The sequence below is a fragment of the Ursus arctos genome, unplaced genomic scaffold, assembly GCF_023065955.2.
Source record: "Ursus arctos isolate Adak ecotype North America unplaced genomic scaffold, UrsArc2.0 scaffold_24, whole genome shotgun sequence".
NCBI lineage: Eukaryota > Metazoa > Chordata > Mammalia > Carnivora > Ursidae > Ursus > Ursus arctos.
The window spans coordinates 11519589-11536726 of record NW_026622919.1 but is presented as its reverse complement, the minus strand read 5'-3'; the positions used below and the strand labels follow the sequence as shown (position 1 = coordinate 11536726).

Below are 17138 nucleotides of genomic sequence, written 5' to 3'. Positions count from 1 at the left end.
CACTTTACCAATCCGCATCGCTATTTTAAAATTGGAATGTGAGCCACAGGGTCCTTCTTCGTATCTCTGTGTTGCTACTGACACAACCAGACTTACCTACAGGAGAGTGCTGGGTTGTTTTTGTTTTGGCTTAAGAAACAAGCAAAAAGGAAAACTTAAAAGGGGGAAAAAAAGGAGGTTGGTGGTAGTCTCATGTACATTCCCTTTAAAATGTAAATTTAAAAGTGGGGAGAGTGGATAGTCCCCCATCTCTCCCTGTGTCCCCCTCCCCCCTCCCCCGTCCGCCCGCCTCCCAGCCAGCGGGGCGGCGGCCCTTCCTGGGACACCTGTCATACTGGTTCCATTTTCACGTGAACCTTATGCTCATTCTTCCCAAGGTCCATTTCGAGAAAGTCTTCAGGAATGTCTTGTAAAGCTTTCCCACGAGGACTCTCTGCCTGTCCTTCGGCTGCAGGGTGAGGCTGGCACAGTCCCTTTTTACAGGGTCTCACGAGCGCGAGGCACACGGCAGCCACACACATGCCCGCCGCGCAGGAGTAGAAGGCGCGGCTGTAAATCTTGCTCTGGTCCACCAGCAGGCCTGGGGGAGAGCACGCACAGCTGTTAGCCACACGGGCGCAGTCCCTCGCTCACCCAGGCCCCCCTCAAGTGCGGGAGCTTCTCTGTGGCTCAGCCCTCTCTGTGCTATCTGGTTTTTCTAAAGAAACTGGTGTGTTGAAGGTAGGCATCTCTTCTAGACTGGGGAGGAGAAATAAGTCAGGGCAAATGCACGGCTGAGACTGTCATGTTGCTAGCATGTTCCTCACGGGCTAATCTGTTCCCGTAGAGAATAAAAGTCGGGACAGTTAGATGCATGCTGCTGCTGCTGCTTCTCCTTTTTTTAAAGATTTTATTAATTTATTGGAGAGTGAGTGAGCATGAGCGGTGGGGAGGGGCAGAGGGAGAGAGAGAGAGAAGCAGACTCCTCGCTAAGCAGGGAGCCTGACAACTGGGACTCGATCCCAGGACCCTGAGATCATGACCTGAGCAGAAGGCAGACCCTTCACCGACTGAGCCCCCCAGGGGCCCCTGCATGCTTCTTTGAAAAGGAAATATTTTGAAGAGAAGGAAGAGCCTTATTATTTTCACTTGGGTTCACTTCAGGGATCTTTTAAAAGGAGGTAAGAATTCTCTTGTAATAACTTTTGAGGACCTATCTCAGGGCTAAGGTATGAGGCACACCCCAGCCCTTCCTACAAGCAATATTGTGTAGTAATCAATTAAGTATTTGCAGAGTGCGCTCTGTGCCCAGTTCCCTCATACCCTTCCTTAGAAGGGCAGATGACTTACAAAAGTCCCTCGGCGCTGCTTTCCAAAATCAGAGGGTAATGAGGTGAGACATGGATGGGGTCCCGTCTAGCACAGCTAAGGCAAGATGGTAGCAAAAAGCCCAGGGCAGCCTGGATGGCAGATGTAGGTTCTAATCCCGACCTGGTCACTCATTTACCATATGATTGTTGGCGGACACGCTTGGGCTTCCATTTCCTTGTATATAAGTCAAGGGAGTTGGCTCAGGTAATCTCGAATCCTACCAGCTCTGAAATTCTATGGGACTATAAAAAGCAGTCTTTTTTTTTTTTTAGACTGCAACAATAGGCAAGCACAGTTCCTAAGGTGAGAGTAGACAAGGGTACATATTTTGTGCGTTCAAATTACCTGCAAGGGGGGGTCCGGCCAGTCCTGCTATACTCTGAATGAAGACATACACTCCAGCCGCAGAAGACATCTTCTCGATTCCCACGACATCGTCTTCGGCGAGCAGCGGAATGTGGGTACCCGCTACTGTTCCGACCATGACACCAAAAAAGATGCTACATGACATGAGACCCCAGAATTCGGTCGTGAAAGTAAAGGCAAACAGAGACACAGTCAGTAAGATGACACAGATGAGCTCGATGTAGATCTTGCGAATGGGCTCCCTGTCGAGGACGCACCCGGCTCCAATCCTTCCAAAAACTTCAGCAATGGCCATTGCGGATAACAAAAAAGCAGCTCGCTCCTGCTCAATGCCCAGACTGATGCCCAAGGGAATGATGTACAGGGAAGGTGCAAAGAACCCCAGTGTTGCAAAGAGACCGAATAATGCGTAACAGATGAAACTTCTGTCTCTCAAGATTGAGAAGTCCAGTAACGGGGCTTTCTCATCGCCGGGCTTGGAGCTCGTCTTCCCCAGGATCTGCTGCGTGTCGGCCTTCGGCCCCAGTTCCGTGTTGGCGTGACTAGGCACATTTTTCGGTGAGGTAGTGAGTTCTACTCCTGAGTCAATGGAGTCTAGCGAGGTGCGTGTTTTCTCGTTTTCGAGCATATATTGCACTTCTTTCCGATTCTCGTGGGCGGTTGCTTTCGGGGACCCTGGTGCTCTGATGATAATTGGTCTCAGCAGCGCCCCGCAGACAACGATGTTCAGCTGCAGCAAGCCCACGAAGAGGAGGCTGTATCTCCAGCCGATGTTGTCCTTCAGAGCCGTGATTGCTGGAATAAGGCGGGAGCGGAGGGGAAATAAGATCGAAGGTCAAAACGGACTCGAGACCCAGGAGAACATACCCAGCCGAAATGGGGATTCAGCTTTCATCACGATGGCTGTAAAAATGTACTCAGCGGTGTGAATGCAGTCCAGCTGCATATCTCCTGTATCCCAGGTGTTGATGCTCTTAGGAACCAGGGAAGGAGGAAACGGGCGCAGTGACGATGAGCTGTAAAGCAACGCTTGGTGGCCGAGGGCTCCAAAAGAGCTTGGGAGGGGGCGCTTTGCCAGGTGGAGGCGTAAGACATGAAAGAAGTTGGTGACCTACTTGCAGGTTTGGCAAACAGCAGCCTGCCGGCCAAACCCAATCCTCAGCCTGTCTTTGATAACAAAGCCCCGCTGGAGGACAGCCAGGCTCACTCGGCGGTGCGCCCTGCGTGGGCTTCTGTGCTGGGACCGCACGTTTGAGGGGTGCGGACAGAGCCTTACAGTCCCGTGAAAGCCATGCTATTTACCGTCTGGCCTTCTAAAAATAGAATTTCCCACCTCTGAGCTCGCTCACTGTCCCTGTGCTCACGCGAGCCTTAGTAGCGATGGGTTAAGTAAAAAGATAAACGGAGACCCAAAAGCTCGTGATGATCCCAGAATGAAATGATGCCACGGTTCTATGGTTTCTGCTCCGCGGACTGTCCTTCACTACCTGCGTCCTGCCCCGTCCTGCCAGTAAGCTGGGGCCTCGGCTGCTGACCAGGGTCTCGGCTGCTGGACAGCGGAAGGGGAGTTTGGGGCGCCAGCCACAGGAAGCATAAAGCCCCACAGGGACAAACTGATATATGCAGGCCTGGAAGCATCTTCGTCATCAACCCAGAAAGGTTAAATGATATTTAGTAGAATTTTATTACAGTCTAATTCTTTGGGAGCAGACGGGTGTGAACACAGGCTAAGCTAGTTATCCAGAAGATAGGCTTAGCAAGACAACGCCACATGCCTTGGTGGGGGGCGGGGGCCACTTACTTTTGTTGCATGTTTCTGTATCTCCCGTTCCTCCCATTCATGTGGCAAACTTCAAATTGCAAAATATTTCAGGCTTGGGTATTTTTTTTTTTTTTGAATTTATTTACTTATTTGCTTTTTAAGTAGGCTCCATGCCCCACGTGGGCCTTGAACTCGCAACCCAGAGATCAAGAGTCGCAGGCTCTACCTACTGACCCAGCCAGGCGCCCCTAGGCTTGGGGGTTTGGAAAAGCTTTATACTCATCTGGCGAAAATGGGTGCAATTTTCCTTTCTCCATTTCCCATTTCTTGAGCGCCTACTGGGTACCAGGGAGATACCCCGTGCTAAGGAACAAAGCCGACCAAGACATAGTCTCCCTCAGGGCATTCACAGACCACCGGTGCTCCCCTCGACATGTTATTTCGAAAAATTTCAAGTGGACAGTAAAGTGGAAAGAACGATACCTACGTGCCCGCCTGCCTGCCCTTCGCCTAAATTCAATAATTAACATTTCCTCTGTCTCCCTGCCCGTCTTCCTATATATTTATATGCACACACACATTCATTTTTCTGAACTACGTGAAAAGCTTCAGACATTAGGACACGTCACCCCTAAATACTTCTACATTATCTCCTTTGAACAAAGCGTCGTCCACGGACACATTCTTCAAGACACAGCAGAGTAAGAAGTGCATCTGGGTCTCCAAGGTTAACCGTCTACTACCTGTTAGAGTGTAATTCACCTACTGATGTTGAGGTAGCAAAAAAACCAGGGATAGAAATGTTGCTGTGGGGGCGCCTGGGGGGCTCAGTTGGTTAAGCGCCTGACTCCACTCTTGATTTTGGCTCATGTCATGATGTCAGGGTCGTGAGATCGAGCCCCGCCTCTGGCTGGGCGTGGAGCCTGCTTGAAATGCTCCCTCTCCCTCTGCCCCTTCCCCCTGGTGCAGGAGCATGCACACGTGTGGTCTCTCTCTCTCAAAAAAAATATATATAATATATATTATATATATATATATATTATATATTTTTATATATTATATATATTATATTTATTTTATTTTATTTTATTTATATATTTTTATATATTATATATATTTATATATATATACTATATATATATTATATATATATTTTTTCTGTGAGATTACCCACACAGAGTTAATAAAACTAGCTTTATTAGCATATGTTAAATCCACGTTGACTACGGTTCTTTTAACAAAGGAGAGAAATAATAGTACGAATAATCTCAGATCATCAGATTATTCATTTTGGAACGGATGTTTCAAGCCTTCCCACTGAATATGTGTCTTGCATCTTCCTATTTATGTCAACTTGGATTAGTATTACGGTGTCTGAAATCCGAAAACGGGATTAGGGAGGACAGAGCCTACAAATGCACTGGAGGAGAGACGGCAAATAACCTTTCCCTGTGCAGACAGTTAAAGTCACCCCTCAGCCGATGGCTGGCAGGAGCAGCCGAGTGCCTCCCCCCAGCCCACGGGGCCCCGTGGACGAGTGCAGTCTGCCTACCTGGGGCGAAAGCAAACATCGCGAAGCATTCTCCCGTGGAGGCAACCGCAGTGACCATGGATCGCTTTTTGTCAAAGTACTGAGATAAAATGGTGACCGTTGGTAGGAAGCTAAAGCAGTACCCCAAACCTGAAAGAAAGCCGGAAACAGCGGTCAGAACCCCATACTAACTGATCCCAGCAGCGCGGGATTTCTGTGTTTATTTTTGTTTTAATATTTAATTTAACATACGTATGTATATATGTACTTTTAGGGATTACTGAGGGTTTTTGTTTTTTTTTTTATGTGCCACATCAAAAAGACATTTTTGGTTTCCCAAAAGATTATGTGCCAATGAGGACTTTGGTCACAATGCATGACAATTTGAAAATAATACCAAAAAAGTTAACAACCAGATAATCTAATCTCTTGGAAATCCAAACAGTCCATTTCTGAAACAATTCCTGGGCAAAAGGGGAAACAGAAGCTGCCATTATAAATTATTTGGTGGGAGGGGCGCCTGGGTGGCTCAGTCATTAAGCGTCTGCCTACAGCTCAGGGTGTGATCCCAGCGTTCTGGGATCCAGCCCCACATCAGACTCCTCCTCTGGAAGCCTGCTTCTTCCTCTCCCACTCCCCCTGCTTGTGTTCCCTCTCTCACTGGCTGTCTCTATCTCTGTCAAATAAATGAATAAAATCTTAAAAATAAATAAATAATTTGGTGGAGGAGGGGCGTTTATTTTTTTAAATCATAAGTTCTGGGAGCCAAGAATTTCATTCTGGAAAAAGGTGCTGTAGCAAAAAAATAAAATAAAATAAAATAAAATAAAATAAAATAAAATAGGTCTCATTAGACGTCTAGAGAAGCTATAACCATTGTTTTTGGGATGCTAGGAGTATAAAAACTGTTTTCTGTTTTTTTCCCCCTATTTTTCTGCATTAAAACAATTTCTGTAATTCACAATGGGCAGACTATTATTGAATATAGTTTTTTTTTTTTAAGATTTTATTTATTTATTTGACAGAGAGACAGCCAGCGAGAGAGGGAACACAAGCAGGGGGAGTGGGAGAGGAAGAAGCAGGCTACCAGCAGAGGAGCCTGATGTGGGGCTCGATCCCAGAACGCCAGGATCACGCCCTGAGCCGAAGGCAGACACTTAACAACTGCGCCACCCAGGCGCCCCTGAATATAGTTTTTAAAGAAGACTTATATTTGGAAATAAATGAGCTTTGTTAAGTGCAGAAATATATGAAAAGTGCCAATCTTCACTAAGTATGTATATCATTTGTGACATGTGGACTCCTTTCAAAGGGAAAAAAGTTTTCTTGCTGCACCCTTGCCCATGGCCCAGAAGCCAGGGACTCCCACTGGGAAATACCCGCTAGCTAAAGAAATTCACATCTTACTTTGTGAAAATGATGCCTTTTGGCTATAAACTCATGCAAAAGAGAAGTTATCTTTCTCATGGGTAGATTTTTTTTTTTAGGACACCGTCAAAAACTCTGGGGCACTGAGAGGAGGTTCCCAAAACCCCTGGAGTCCATCCAGTCCAGTTCAGAACCGCTGATCTGGGACACAATTAATTTCAAAGAAAAAAACAAAAAAAGAGGGGCGCCTGGATGGCTCGGTTGGTTAAGCATCTGCCTTCGGCTCAGGTCCTGATCCCAGGGTCCTGGGATCGAGCCTCGTGTGGGGCTCCCCGCTCAGCCGGGAGCCTGCGTCTCCCTCTCCCGGCCCCCTGCTCATGCTCTCCCTCACTCTCTCTGTCTCTCATAAATAATAAAAAATAAAATCTTAAAAAAAAAACAAAAAAGAGAGAAAGGGAGACAGAAGTACTCTTTGGGCTGGACCCGCTTCTTCTTCAGAGTGAGTATCTGGAGAACTTTTGAGCCCAGGAGCAACACTTACCGGATATGATGCCGATTGAGATATACATGTGGTAGAGCTCGCGGGAGAAGGAGGCCACCACCATTCCTGTGCTGACAAGCAGGCCCCCCGTCACCACCACCAGACGGTGTCCGAAACGGGTGCTCAGGACAGCAGAGAGGGGAGCTGCAGATAAGGACCAGAATGGGCTGTTTTATTTTTTATGTTAAGATTTTATTTATTTTTTAGAAAGAGAGAGAGAGCAAGGGGTGGGGGTGGACAGAGGGAGAGGGAGAAAGAAGCTCGGGCAGACTCCACACCGAGTACCGAGCCCGACACGGAGTTCGAGCTCACGACCCTGAGATCAGGACCTGAGCTGAAAGCAAGAATCAGACACTCAACCGACCGAGCCACCCAGGGGCCTCCATAATGTGATATTTTAACTCCAAAGTCATAAGCATTAGCTTTCTTAAGATTGCCTTTTCTTGGGGCACCTGGGTGGCTCAGTCAGTGAATGGTCTGCCTTCAGCTCAGGTCACGATCCCAGGGTCCTGGGATCGAGCCCCGTGTGGGGCTCCCTGCTCAGCGGAGAGTCTGCTTTTCCCTCTCCCTCTGCCTGCCTCTCCCTATGCTCTCTTGTGGGTATTCTCTCTCTCTCTCTCAAATAAATAAAATCTTAAAAAAAAAAAAAGAAGATTCCTTCCCTTAAGTCTTAAACATGGGAGATGATGTGCGATATATATAATGCATTTTATGCAATGGTTATATTTGTTCAACCGGACAGTGTATTCTTTGGGCTTCTTAGAAAGCCAGAAGAACAGTATAAAATCTATAGTGATATCTTTAGATGAAAGCGACATGAACTCACCAGGAGCACCTAAAAAGTTAGATATGCATTTATGTATGTTATTCTGTCATAAAAATGGGTTTCCCGTGATGGCTTGAAGCGTTTCCTTTTTCTATAGTCACTGTTTCAGATTCCCTTTTCAAAAAAAACCTCCATTTCGGGTCAGTTTCTAGCTCAGTTTCATTTGACTTTTCTGAAAATGATATGAAAGTATAGTGCATTCTCCTGAACACCCTAAAAGGAGGATAGCCATAGGGTAGATAATTCCGAGTGGCTGATGGATTAGCGCTCATTTAGCGTCTATACTCCATATTCTGCAGAACATTAAAGTCTGATAAATTCGTTTCCTGGTGATACGTTACTTAGGCTGACCCCGACACTGCCTGGAATATACAGAGACGAGGGAACCTTTGAGAATTAGGTAAAAGGGCAACACAGAAAATGCTGGATAGAGGAGGGGGAAAAAGGACTAAATTTTGTTGGGGTTGGTGCATACATAACCCTTATGTTACTAGAATATGAACCAATATTGAATATAGCTCATAATGAAACCACTCTTGCCAGTTTTAGGTAGCATGTTGGCTCAAAGCATTAACTACTATAATAATAGCATTTAGGAGACTTATTTTCTGGTATGATAGTATTAACTGGAAATTTCTTGTTGACCGTACTGTTCTTTTTGGTTATAAAAGAGCTCAAAGCGAAGCTTTGGCATTTTCTTTTTATTTAGATTACCAAAGATAATATTTTAGTTCTAAGTCACTTCAGTTATCTCTCCAAGAAAGTCAATTTTCCACAACTAAAAAATTAAGTATCTTAATATTCAGTTAAACCAGAAGTAGGAACTTTTTGATGAAGCCTGCAAGACAGAGTATTAGGAATAGTAAGAGAAGCTTGTTACTCGATAGGGAAGAACAGGGGAGCTGCCTCTTTAAGACATTATATGGCTGAAAACTAACTAGAACTAAGGAAAGAAAACTTTAGAGGTAAGAGTTCCATTGGCAGGATATTAGGGTAAAGTCAAGGAAGTGCAAGGTCAGCCCCGGTAGCTCTCTGAGAGGAATTCAGTAGCCGTGTTTTCTCGGAAGCCCTTGGTGTGGCCCCTGGCAGATGGACCCTCGGACCATCGTGAAATTCAGGCCCGCAGGTGACCCAGTGAGAATGAGCATGTGACAAGTTATCCTCAAACCCCGTTTCCTCCGACGCTGTTGGACGTGGGAGTCCTGCACAGTGGCTGGCCAGTGACATCCTTCAGGGAAGCAGGTGTCTGGATTTCAGAGTGTCCCTTCTGGATGAGGTCTGTAATTTTACGTTCCATCCTGTTTCACGCCCCCTCTTTTTCCTCTGGTACTCACATGTCATGTGCCGAGCCTGTTTGCCACACGTGTGTTTATGAGACCAGGGCCTAGGACGCCAAGTGCTTTTGCTGTTGCTTCTTCAGAAAATGACGATACGGGATGGGGTTTACTGCTGGCCTCAGAGCCATCTACCATGTCCTAAGATTGTGCATACAGTAGGTGTTTAATGCATGTGTGTATACACTAAAGGCCATCAGAGCAGGAAAGAAGGCCTTTTCCTTTGGCACCTCTTGTTTTTTTGCCATCCCTAAACCCCTGAAAACCATGTCACTTACTGGAGGCTAGAAAGGGCCCACAGGTCACAGAAGGAAATGCATGGCAAACGGGACGGTACCGTTACGCAGTGAAGCAGCGAAAAGCGGCACATGCTTACATGTTGAACGGAAAGAGGCACTAACCTGTAAATGTTAAGACGAATACACATATTGATATGACCCATGAGATCCTGCTATTAGATTCATCAAAACTGTCCATTAAGTCATTAAAGAAGACGCCAAATGACTTGATGATGCCGTAGGTAAAGACTTCAACGAAGAAAAAAGAGACAGCTACCACCCAGCCCCATCCTCCATCAGGCACTTCAGTATAAACATTGGCTCTGGAACAAAGCTGTGATGTCTTTTGGGTCATTCTTAATCTGAAATAAAAAATTAAAAAAACATTCAGACTAGCGATAGCATGAGGGTTGCTGCTTCCGCTACTCTTGAGTCAACGATAATAGACAAGCACTACTTACCACAATTCTTAGGGTGATGAATATTTAATTAATATGCAGTTACTATAAAGTCTTTGGGTAACAATTACATATTTATTTAATGGTCACAGCTGGGAAGCGCACTTCCAAATTCTTTTGTATTTGTATTGTATATGGAGCCCCGGAAGAATTTGGAAGTAAGACTTCCCAGCTGTGACAGTAAATGGGACAAAGAAAAGGAATCAGAACGGCATAGGAAGAAGCACCGCAAAGGACACAGAATGGCCACCAGACCCAAGTTTTGATGCTGACCTTGCAGTTGAAGACAAGTTAGGTAAAGGAAGCTTGCAATGATCATAAGGCATGTTGATCAGAAATGAAGCCTAGAACCTGGGAGGCTAAGAGGCCGACGTTGACATTCCATCTCGCACCTTCTATGGGATAAGTGTTTGCGACATCCTATAGACACCCTATGCCTCTCTGCTTGATGCTACTAGCCATTCAGATCACTGATCCCGTTTCCCGCTCAGTCAGCAATATTGTGCTTATGATCTGGTGTCCCCTGTGGAGGAACCTACAGGTGAGAACTCCGTCTTCTGGGAATTTGTTTAGCATGAGTAAGTTCCTCAAAGTCAATCACCACTCGATGTATCAGCAATTGACAAATACTCTAGAATACAGTGACCAAAGAAAGCACTACGAATTTGCAAGGCCCCAGGCAGCCAGTTAACCTAACCAAGGTGCCCCTGACCTCAATATGCTGTTCCATCTGAAATACAACATACGTCAGAACAGACTTGTGCCCATAACACCACTAGTAAGGGGAAACAGTGTATTTAACACTGGAGGGAGGACGGGTGAACTTGAGTCCCCCATTGTGTCTAGCACACATGTGCAGAGCCCCTGCCACAACACGCACTTTGAAACAGCGATATGATACGTTGGCTAATTGAACATAATAAAAATAAATAAATAATTTTTTAAAAGTAAAAAAAAAAAAAGAAAAGAAAAAAAGAAATAGTGATGTGTGTTTAGCCCAGCCCCAAATTAATATCTATAATAATACATGAGTCCATGGTCTTAGAACACTTGGACTGAAGAATTCTCTACAATCATACAGTTGTATACGGGTGAATTTTCAGGATGTGTGGGTGTCCTTATCCTGGCTGTAACTTGTGTTCAAGTACTAAGGCGGGTTTTATTGATAATGCAGGGCAACTGAAAAATAAGAGGACACAACCTCATCTATCCAGTCGACTTGCCAAGTTTGGGGAGCAGGATCTGATATTTTGAGTTTACTCTATAAATCTTAGAAAAGCAGCAAATCTGACCTATCATTCTACCGAAGGCACCATTTCCACCATAGCCTGGGTCTCAAAGTCAGTATATTCACTTTCCATCCTTTACTGTTAAATATTTGATTGCGTGAAATAGGGCATAAGATGCTTAGAAAAGCTTATGCTCTCTGCAGCAGAGACCTCTGCATTCTGGTATGCGTCAGTGTGTCCTTCCTGAGAGCACCTGCAAAGGGGGGGAGGCCGGTTAAGTGCCTCAAGATGCAGGCTGAGCACCGACAGCACAGTTTTGCCATTAGTCTTCCCCAACATGGAAAGCAGCGGATTTAAGAAGGAAGTAGGGAGCCCTCCCCCAAATGAGGTTTTCACAACACCCCTCCTTCATTAGACTTTCCAAATTCATGCCCAAGATGAGGGCAGCTGGGGCAGAGGAGTGAGACAGTGCTGGGCTTAAGATCTAGAAGACATAAAATAATAAAATAAAATAAAATAAAATAAAATAAAATAAAATAAAATAAAATAAAATAATAAAATAAAAGCACTCCCCAGCAATAGGGTCTATCGAGTATGGAGTATTTCTTTGTAGGAAGAGGTAGAGGAGGGAGAGGGGGGAAGTGGTGTGAGCCCACAGCTTAGGTCCTTAGCTTCACCCCTTCTACTTCATCCCCCTATCAGACCATTAGTTTGGGCTTTTCCTTGTGGAACCCCAGACTCCTTTACCAGCCTAACTGGCTCCGTGCGTCCGGTACGATTAATCTCTTTGAAACGCTGCACTGTTATGACATTTTTCTGCTCAGTCTTTTTCAGTGGTGTTCCTCTTTCTGAAGGATAAATAAAACCCATGGATTAGCCTGGCTTTCAAGGCCTTCATCGTTGGACCCCACCCTCTCTTTGTAGCCTTCTCACTTCCAGTTCTAAGACTTGACTCAGGCCCTGGTCCAAATGGACTGCTCCTTGCCCTCCCATCCCTAACTACCTTGTCTGCAGCCACACCCTCCCCCCTCCCCCGCCACCGTACAGCTGGCACCTGTCAGGCCCCACTCCAACAAATCTTCTTTCTTCCACAATGCCTCCTCTGACCCATTTAACCTAGGGGGTTCTCTTCATAGGACAGGTATCCCTTAGTAATGGGGTATTGTTTACTTATATGTGTTTATCTTACTTGCTCAGTTAAATTATAAGCTCAAGGAAAACAAATCCTGGGGCCTTGATCTCTTTGTACCTTCTTCTCCCGTCCCGCCTCCAGACCCTGCACACAGTTGGTATTTAGTTTTCCAACGAAGTGCCTATGAGGGGCCAGGCCTATGAGGGGCCAGGGATACTCCAGTGACAGACAGAGGGATGGTCTCTGTCTCTATGGACTTAAATCTCTGCTGATGGTAATGACAGGGATCCTAAGCCTGAAATGCATAGTAAAAGCATTTGCCACATCCTTCCAGAGCTCAGCACATTTCTAACAAGCAGTTAGACTAAGCGGTAACCAAGCCCAAGGACCTGCTGGCGCGACTGTTCTAACCCAGAAGGGTGCCCTAAGACGAGCTTAGCGCTTAGGACCCACCTGAGTAAAAACATACTGGGATAAAACTGATCAAGGCCCCAAAGAGACAGGCTGAAACTTCTCTCTAGCCTAAAACCACTACGGAACCAAGAGACGGAATCTTTTCGTTGGGACTGCATGTAGGACAAGACTGCAGTTTTTGTATGAAGAGGGGACTAGCTACCCATCGGCAGAAGGTTCTGGTGATGGGTGCCTGCCTCACTCCTTCTTTGCCCTTTATGATTTGTGTTTGGGTGTGCAACACGGGTGGGGTTCCCATCAACCGGGAGCCCTGTGGTGTTACAATTATGGAATGTTAACTTGGAAAGGGGATTTGGAGCTCATTTGTCCGTCTCATGGTAAAATCGCACTCATTTTGCAAAGGGGGTTGAAACTAAACCCAAGAGAAGGCACTTGACCTAAACGGTCCAGAATCAGATCTCCTGCCTCCCAGGGTCCTGCCCTATCCGTTTAAGGGACAGCGTTTTAAAGGCCCGGAAGGGGATGTCTTAGGTAGAGATTGTAAGGAACGCCTTCCAGAGACAAAAACTCCCTTGACCTCCCTGTGTAAAGAGTTCTGTAAATTGTATTACCACTTAACCATGTGACCTTGAGAAAGTCAACTGCACCTCTCTGGGCCTGAGTTCCTCAATAGTCAAAGGAGGTTGGCCTGGAGACTCTTTAAGGTTCCATTCTGCTTTGGTAGTTCATACGCTCGTATTCGACCCGACGTTCTAGGAATCTCCTGATCCCTCAGGCCAAACCTGGTGGCCCAGGGAACCTGGGAATGAGCAGGAACGTGCAAATGCTAGATGGTTCTTGCAAATGTAGGTGAAAAGTAGTTGGACCCTGCTTAGACCTGATCTGCGGTGGCTAGTGAGATGGCAGACTTGACTGCTCTCTGTCTGTGGACTTTCTGAGCTCCCTCTGGGTGTTCGATTCCTTTGTTTTTGTAAATTTTGCTTTACGTTGCGTTACTCCCCTGAAGCCAGATCCCAATAGAACTTTCACCTGCATTCTTAGGTTTCTTATTATCATTACTGGGAAGATGACACCCCCAAACCCACTCCTTCTCCAAACCTTAAACCTCTATCATTCTAAAGCATCGCATGTCCTATTGTATTTAGCTTTGAGGATAAGACACCATCTAGAAAAATCCTAGAATAACCTGGATTTTGAAACATACTGGATGAGAAGCTCTTTGTGTTTTGCATGTCTGAGCGCCTGGAAGGGTCGTTGGCAGCTCCTTCCAGACCCACAGCCCAGACGAAGTATGTTCTCATTAAAAGTTCCCTAGCCAAGGTAGGAGTCTTGGCGCGCTGCTGAAGCAGGGCCCAGCTCTAGCCTTAGAAAACGCAAGTGAGGAAGTCCCTGCTTGCAGAATAAATCCTTTCCTGGACTTGTCTCCTATTTCGTACGTCTATTCATTCCGTAGGCCAACTGGCTGGCAGTGTCTGCCTCCACAAAGCTAGAAACCATGGCCTGAATTTTGAACTCAGTAACTTAGAAGCCTATGTGAGTCCCAGAGTATGAAATATAGTCTGGTTCGGGGTTTTTTGGTGATGTGAACTTAGCTTACGGAAAGGGAAATTGATTTGCCGTGTGGGGGTCTAACTGGTGAGGCATGCCGAGGGGCCGAATCAGTTTGCTCCTTGATTGCGTGCTGTCGGAGGGCAAGTAGAGTTTTGCTCCTGATCTCTGATCTCTCCCTGCCCTAAGCGTCTATGCTTTTCGCACGGCTTTTGAGCCTGACTTGCTCTGAGTTACGCTTTCATCCTTCTTACCTCTCGAGCCCTTTGGGGCAAAGCCCATGGGTTTGTTGTCTGTTTATCATTAACTGGCTGCACAATCTTGGGGAAATCACTTAATCCCTAAATTTCATCATCTGTAAAGTGGGGATTAGACACAGAGGACTGGAGGGTCTCTCCCAACTGTAAAATTCTACAATGGGGGTTCCAGGCAGCCAACCCGCCTGTACCCTCATGTTTCCCCAAAGCAAATACAGTGACCAAATACGCGGGGCAGTTTGAGTATTGCCGGTGAGTATTTGGTTGTCTTAACCTTAAATAAGTGAGGATTCTGCCAAGGCGTGGAAATCTACTCTTCCTGGGGATTTCACTCTGAGTCCATTTGTTGAGTAAAGATTTGATTTGGGGGCATCCAGAATGCAAAACCTCGGATTATTATAGGTGAGAGTGTTAGTCCAGGGTCAGCTCCGAGCAAAGTTCAAAACGCAGCCTTTGGATGGAAATGGTGGTGACGGCTGGGATAAGCCAAGCTTCTGGGCAAATGCCCTGCCAATCTCTGTTCTTCTGAAAGGCGTAGCCCGGAGAGAACAGCTTTCGACAAGTTGTTTCCAGCCCCAGTTGTCAAAACCAGTCTGTATTTAGGTGAAGTTCATTTGAATTCTCTATTAAAAAAAAGTCCCCAGCCTAACCTGGAGGTCTGCCTCAGCAGCTCTGAATCACTGGCTACTAACCGATTCACCCACTTGACAAGATCACGATGTTGAAACCTGAACCCCTAGTTTAAGTGTCCTCCTCAGGAGTTCCACTGAGGAAGGTCCATTTTTGGAAACCACAGAAGGAAAACTCACAGTTAGTGGTCCTCATTAAGACAGGAGGAGCTTTTCCACTTGGCTGCATTGTTTATTTACCAACTGGAACTCTCTATCTTGGCCACCCTTCCCTTAATTATGAGAAGAGGTATTTCTTTATCCCCGGGGGCAGGATGTATTGTTGACCCCAAAAATGCCGCATAATGGTGCTTGGGACATGGGAGGATGCATCACTTCGAAATTTCGGCATAAGCACTTGGTATTTTTTTTGCAGACAAGAAGACACTCATCTTATTATGATTTGCAAAACTGTAAGATTACAGAGAAATCTCATTCCCAGGGTAGAAACCCTCTCCTGCAAGAAGGAGCTGGCACGGAGAGTCTAACAGTGCAAACAACACCAGCTTCCAGGTTGTCAAGTTGTAATGCTCTTCCCCAGTTGGCTCCGGGGAGCTTTTTCTAAGACTAACGCCCCTCGCGTTTGGTGACATTTTACGTGCCACCTAACAAACTTCTATCTGTCACCTGTCTGCTGGGGGAGAGTGGGGGTTTCATTTTAAAAGAAGAGAAAAAAAGAAAAGGAAAGGAAAAAACCCTGAAGGAAATAACCCATTTCCCGTGCAAAATCATCCTCCGCCACTACGGAACTGCTCGGCCACACGGGCGCTTTCCTGCGGCTGGCAGCCCCAACCGGGAACCTTGGAAGTTGAGCGGGACCAGCGTCAGGCGCTGACAGCTCGGACGGTCTAGGTGTAGGACCCGCGCTCCGCAGGGCAATCCCTGCCTTCCCTCCGCGGGGTCACGCTGGCTGCCCCGGTGCGTGTGCCGGCTGGGGGCGGCGGGGGGGGGGGGGACACAGGGATTCCCACTTGCCCTCGCGCTGCCTCAGTGGCCGGCCTGCGCGCGCGCGCGCGAGCCTGGGGAAGGTACCTCTGACATTTCGCTCTTGTGACGCGCAGGCAACTTCATGCGGAAAATCCACGCAGGGGTGAGCCGGACGCCCCCCACTCGCCCGACCGCCTGAAGCCCCTAACCCGGGGCGGGGGGCAGTCCAAACCAAGCCTGCCTCTAGCTATTTTCCGGACCCCAACTGCCAGGGCCACGGGCATTCAACTCTCAGCTGCCCACACTGGCTAGAGCGCGTCATCCCGGTGGCCCTGGGCATTCCCAACTGTCAGAATATTTTTCAGAATAACCTCTCCAAAATGTTAAGATGTGAAGTGGTCTCCTCCCGCCTCCCCCACCATAAAAAATAAAATAAAATAAAGCTCCCAACACAGATTAAAAAAAAAACACCCACACCCCACAATCAAACTTTTAAACATGTAAAATAATAAAACCAACTCACCAAGTTAGAAGGGAAGAGAATAAACCCCAAAAGGCTCCCAATAAGGCGGAGGCTTGGCCTCCCCCTCCTTATAAGCCGCTCGGTAACATGAGAAAGGTTTAACCCCTTAGGGCGTGGGCCCGAGCCTACCGCAAATTGGCTCTGGCGGGTGAGCACCGGGCGCCCGGCCCGCAGCGCCCCGGCCCCCCACCCACGGCCGCGCCTCGGGCACCCCGGCCACACCCTCCCCCCGCCCCCCACCCCGGCCGCCTGCGCCCGGGCCCTGCGTGCTGCTGCCCGCGCCCCGGCCCCGCGTCGCTGCCTATCCCTTATCCTATACCGGCTGCAGCCGGTCTCCGCCGGCCTCGGGGGCGCGCCGCCGCCGACCATGTGCTGCGAGCGCCGAGCGCCGCCAAGGAGGGGGCCGGCCTGGCGCGCGCGCGCCGGCCCACGTGGACCGGGGCCGCGCCGGGCGCGCGCCCGCCTGGGGCCCGGGCCGGGGGTCACGGAAGGTAACGGCGTCGCAGTCTGGAGCCAACCGCAGGGTCCCGCGGGGCCACTCCCGCCCCTGCCGCTGGGGTCCCTGGCACGCCGCCCCGCTCCCCCCAGCCGGGCGCGGCCTTGCGCGCAGGCCCGACCGGACCCCG

General features: G+C 47.7%; 2 protein-coding genes across 7 annotated transcripts in view; one reads left to right on the top strand and one right to left on the bottom strand.

Moving 5' to 3' along the window:
* The window catches only part of ARSG (arylsulfatase G), a 126708-nt gene that overhangs the window by 6094 nt on the left and 103476 nt on the right, over positions 1-17138 (top strand). The window lies entirely within an intron of this gene.
* Positions 278-16716, bottom strand: SLC16A6 (solute carrier family 16 member 6). Of its 2 annotated transcripts, XM_026512390.4 has the most exons (6): positions 16513-16716; positions 9480-9718; positions 6919-7062; positions 5031-5159; positions 1696-2511; positions 278-580 (listed from the first exon to the last, which is right to left on the bottom strand). In XM_026512390.4, the coding sequence occupies exons 2-6, from the start codon at positions 9709-9711 to the stop codon at positions 330-332; spliced, it is 1572 nt and encodes a 523-aa protein (XP_026368175.1). In that variant the 5' UTR covers positions 9712-9718; positions 16513-16716; the 3' UTR covers positions 278-329. The 2 variants fall into 2 exon arrangements, with proteins under 2 accessions (XP_026368175.1, XP_044245048.1); XM_044389113.3 differs by lacking the exon at positions 16513-16716 and having other exon boundaries at positions 9480-9748.